General features: G+C 40.3%; 1 protein-coding gene across 1 annotated transcript in view; it reads left to right on the top strand.

Annotated features, from left to right (window-relative positions):
* The window catches only part of LOC125026930 (aminopeptidase Ey-like), a 14,120-nt gene that overhangs the window by 574 nt on the left and 8,546 nt on the right, over window positions 1-5,000 (top strand). Inside the window, 11 exon segments of the mRNA XM_047615533.1 lie at window positions 436-588; window positions 1,461-1,528; window positions 1,788-1,803; window positions 2,943-3,149; window positions 3,253-3,379; window positions 3,739-3,788; window positions 3,790-3,917; window positions 4,026-4,279; window positions 4,369-4,450; window positions 4,619-4,802; window positions 4,880-5,000. The exon segment at window positions 4,880-5,000 is cut by the window's right edge and continues 216 nt beyond it. Of these exon segments, the coding sequence (XP_047471489.1) occupies window positions 436-588; window positions 1,461-1,528; window positions 1,788-1,803; window positions 2,943-3,149; window positions 3,253-3,379; window positions 3,739-3,788; window positions 3,790-3,917; window positions 4,026-4,279; window positions 4,369-4,450; window positions 4,619-4,802; window positions 4,880-5,000 (1,390 nt within the window).

Genomic DNA, 5,000 nt, shown 5'->3' with positions numbered 1-5,000 from the left:
GATGTTTTTCTTGTTTGCATTATAAATCCAACAACCTCTAAAGAGATGTTTGATTGTAGTAGGCAACCAATTCTCTCCATTAATACCACGGATATGTATTTCCACAAAAGAGGAAAGTTTCATCCGTCCCATTATTTAGGAGCAAACCCATTGCGTTTTATCCAAGAGGTGAAGTACTTGGGTCTAATTTTTTGACTCGGGGCTACCGTGGGTGCCTCAACTCAGACAGTTAAAGATGGAGGCTACAAAAGCGCTTCGTATTTTCCGGGTTCTGTCCCATCCGTTTTGGGGTGCAGACCAATGTTTCTGTGGCTTTGCCAAGCACTTATTTGCAGCAAAATAGACTATGGATGAGATGTTTAACCATCAGCAACTCCGACTGTTGTCAGAATATTGGACTCAGTTCATAATGAAGCCCCAGGCCTTCACCTGTAGAATCCTTGCATGAACCTGCTTTACTTCACAAGATTACAAAGGATTCCAGGATCTCCTACATTCAGATCGGTTTTCAACACCCTTGAGGACGGCAGATACTATGGTAGGAAAATGAGTAATCTTTTGGAAGATCTCAATTTGAATTTCTCCAAGGTTCTGGCTGTTGGAACTCCCCAATTCCCCCCTTGGACCAATCAAGTCGAGATGGATTTGGTCGGAATTGGGAAAGGGGAGAGATCCGAAGCAGAGGTTAGAGAGAGATTTCAACACACTACTGAGTACCAAGGATCAGAAACAATATATACAGATGGCTCGAAAACCAATCTGGATGTAAGAGATCCTGGAATCCTTTGTAGTCTCGTGTACTAAATCAGGTTCATGTAGTCCTGGTGTAATGAAAGAAGTGGCTCTCCACTCTCAAGACCTGAAAGCCCCTTGTACATATTTTAAGAGCATCATTATGAACCAAGTCTAATATCCGGAGAACAGTGGCAGTTGTAGATGAATAAGCCCCACATCCATAGTTAAATTTACTAGGAATAACTGCTCAGTAAAGCCACAAAAGCGTTGTGAGGTCTACACCCCAAGATGGGTGTGAAAGAACCCGCAAAATACTGTACGCTTTTGTAGTTACAACTGTAACTTCAACTTGTGAGGCACCCATGTGAGCCTTGAGACAAAAAATAGATCCAAGTACTTCACCTCTTGGACAAAATGCAGTGGGTTTGCTCCTAAATAGAGGGAAGGATGGAACTTTCCTCGTTTGTGGAAATGCATAGCCATGGTCTGGAGAAAATTTGAACCCATGGTATGTTGCCCACTGCACAACCTAATTTATTGCAGTCTGCATGTGTCCTTGCACAACCTGTAAGCTTCCTCCTGAGCAGTATAGTGTAAAGTCATCCACATACAGATTACATTGAGACCACACTTGGAACGACCTGTACAATGTCACTTATAGCAATGGCAAACAGGGTCATACTTAAGACACTCCTTTGTGGAACCCCTTCCAGCTGATCTTCTAGGTTAGAGAAACTGTTTCCCATCCTCACTCTATACGCCCTGTCAGCAAGGAAGCTTTGTATGAACATAGGTAAAGCTCCTCTGAAACTAATGTCACACAGCTTCATGAATATGTCATGCTTCCAAGTAGTATCGTAAGCCTTTTCAAGGTCAAAGAAGACTGCTAACATGTGACGTTGCTGTGCAAGGGAATTCTTTATATTAGTTTCCATCCTCACAAGTGCATCTTTGGTCGATCTCAATTTTCTAAACCCATATTGATATGGGGTGAGAACGTTTTTCTTTTTTTAAAGCCATATCAACCTGAAATTAACCATTTTCTCCACCAGCTTGCAGATGCAGCTGGTGAGATAAATTGGTCTGTAATCCCTTGGTGTCGAAGCATACTTATCAGGTTTGGGGACCACATGTAGTGGAAAGATGTATAGCATTCTCAGACCCAAGATGTATGTACTTGTCTCCCCCATATACACTTGAGAGAGTAATATTTCAAACACACACAATATGTATGCAGTAATTTTATACTTTTCCAGCAAGAGATTTATGCTTTGATTTCCAATATAATGTTGTTTTTTATAAGACTCTATTAATTAATAGATTTTGAAAGTTTTAAATAATACTAAATAACATTTCAATTTCCACAGGGTATTCTCCGTCATTGACGCAGCAGATCATTTTAAATAATCAATTAATCAATCTGTTGTCAGTTTCATATTGCAAACAATTGAACTACACTTACAAAGCATGGGTTCTATCCAACAATTGTCACCAAAATTAGATCCCCATTTTGTATTTATCAAAAGATTGTGAAAGTTGAAGCAACTGTAATTGAGACATCTTTTAAAATGCATTCCATGATGCCGAAAACATGATAACATGTTCACATCGCAAATTGTGTGTGTGTGTGTATGTTAGAGAGTTGACGAGTATGTGTGACGGTCTTAAAGTGTATATGCATGTTAGCTGTACGTTTTGAAATGATTCATCGCCATTTAAAGTGATAGCAGAGCTGAAAATGTCAACAAACAGTAAATTTCGCTCGGGTTTCATGTTTTGGTTCGCTTGTTAGCAGGATTTATTGTCGAAGTTGTCGGCTTGAAATGCTTTTATAGTAATATTCAAATCATTTGTACGTGCCAGAACAACCCTTAAGTTCTAAATTGGAAAATCTGTTGAGAAACATGATTTCGGTGATAATTAACCCGTGGCTAAAGTTGAGAGCTATCTAATCCCGTCTAGGAAGTAATGTCCGCTATTCCATATTTTTTTATTTTTGAAGGTAATAATCTCTCTAACGTTTTTTATTTGGGAGAGTCAGTGGGAGAGGAATCAAGTTCTTACATGTGGCATTAAACAGTTCAAAGTATAACTACTTTGTATGTCCCTATGTTACTGAATATTTACTTGACTGATGTATATTTATCACTTACAAATTCCAGCGATATTTCACTTAGCAAAGTAAACCTTAAATCCATTTTCAACAGACTGAGGCATCTACATCATCGCTTTTTACAACAAAGAAAGCTGAGAACTTCGATGTCCGGCTGCCTCGATCCCTTAAGCCACTCCATTACCTGGTCAAACTTCAACCTTTCATCAATGGCAACTTCAGCATCATCGGCTATATGGAGGTAGAGATGGAGGTTCTGGAACCCAACATGCCCATCGCCGATACTGTGCCTGTGTTAGTAGTACTTCACTCAATGCAAATGTTATTCTATACTTTGGATATATGTCATCATACCTTCCAGTACATTCTTTAAATGAGCTTAAATTTCTAATCCAACAGTGAAGGGACAGGAGGGATGGGTGTGGGACCGTTACGAGAAGAGCGTCCCCATGTCCACCTACCTCGTCGCCTTCATTGTGTCAGACTACGTTCAGATCAACTCGACCGCGAATGACCACGTAGCCTTTCGAGGTAATGAGAGATTTTATCGAAGCTTTGTTGAGTAGTGACAATGTTTTATCAGTGTTACTGCGTGTGTGTTTATGAGAGAGAGAGAGAGAGAGAGAGAGAGAGAGAGAGAGAGAGAGAGAGAGAGAGAGAGAGAGAGAGAGAGATCTTCCATGCATATGATCTTGTGAAAAAACGTAATTGATTTCAAACTTATCACTGATATATTACTATATAATATCATTATAATTAGTTTTCATAATACATGGCCTTTTTGGACTCATCTTTCACCTTAGTGAGTCATTGTTACCGTGAGCATGTGCATTAATGCATGGTCAGGGGTGAATGTGCTTAACAGTCTAACCAGAAATACTTTCTGGCAGTGTGGGTGCGACAAGAGACCATAGATCAAGCAGAGTATGCAAATGAGGTGGAGTCCCAAGATCCTAGGTTTCTTTGAAGATTACTTCAACCTGTCTTATCCCCTCCCGAAGATGGACATGATTGCATTAACAGACTTCTCTGCAGGAGCTATGGAGAACTGGGGTCTAATAACTTACAGGTAATGCAATGATGTTAGAATTATGTAACTTTGTTTTGAATGCTGGTCATCATTGTTATCACTTGAAAAAAAAAAAACATGCCTTAATTCTGCTCTCAATTTAAACAGGGAAAGTTTTCTCTTGTACGACGCCCAAGTTACAACCCCAGTCGACAAGTCAATCATTGCAGAAATTATATCCCATGAATTGGCTCACCAGTGGTTCGGTAATCTGGTGACGCCCAAGTGGTGCGATGATCTCTGGCTGAACGAGGGATTCGCTACTTATATAAGTTACCTTGGTAACTTATATAGGATCAGCATTCCCGTTTCAGACCCGGACGATATATATGAAGTCTTTGATGACATATCCTACAGTAAAGGTCGGTATTATTTCATTATTTTAGTGTTATGGTATTTCTTTGTCCATATCAGTGCTTATCTAATGTGCTTTCTTTCTACAATGACCTAGGGTCGTCTATCATCCGGATGATGACCCACTACCTCACTGAGCCAACATTTAGGAAGGGATTGAGCAACTACCTAAAAGCACTGTAAATATGCTTATATCATAAGTGTGCCCTGTGGCATGTGATACCAATAGGGTGTAATAATGACTCATCTTAGCTTAAAGGTTTGAAATAAAAATTGTTACTTTCTCAATGTTTAAGTCACATTCCTATTACTATTATTCTCCTATATCTATTTCCAATTTCCTTTAGCACATACAATAGTTCTGTGCAAGACGACCTGTGGAAGCATCTGACTGTGGCGGCTCACGAGGACGGCATTCTGCCCAAGGACGTGACTGTTAAGATGATCATGGACACGTGGACGCTGCAGATGGGCTACCCCGTCGTGAAGGTGACGAGGAGCGCCGACGGAACCTCTGCCATTTTAACTCAGGTCAGTTTGTACTTAATGGAAGGGAGGAAAAATATTCAGTAAATATATTATTGGGCCATGCATATATTTTTTTCCAGGAGCGGTTCCTCTTAGAAAGGAGCGCAAACTCTTCCAACACCACGGGTTACAAGTGGTGGGTGCCGCTGACGTACACGACCCAGAACGAGGCCAACTTCAACCAGACTCAAGCCAAGCTAT

This window comes from Penaeus chinensis, chromosome 7 (assembly GCF_019202785.1).
Source record: "Penaeus chinensis breed Huanghai No. 1 chromosome 7, ASM1920278v2, whole genome shotgun sequence".
NCBI classification, from domain to species: domain Eukaryota; kingdom Metazoa; phylum Arthropoda; class Malacostraca; order Decapoda; family Penaeidae; genus Penaeus; species Penaeus chinensis.
This window is presented reverse-complemented; position numbering and strand designations above follow the sequence as displayed.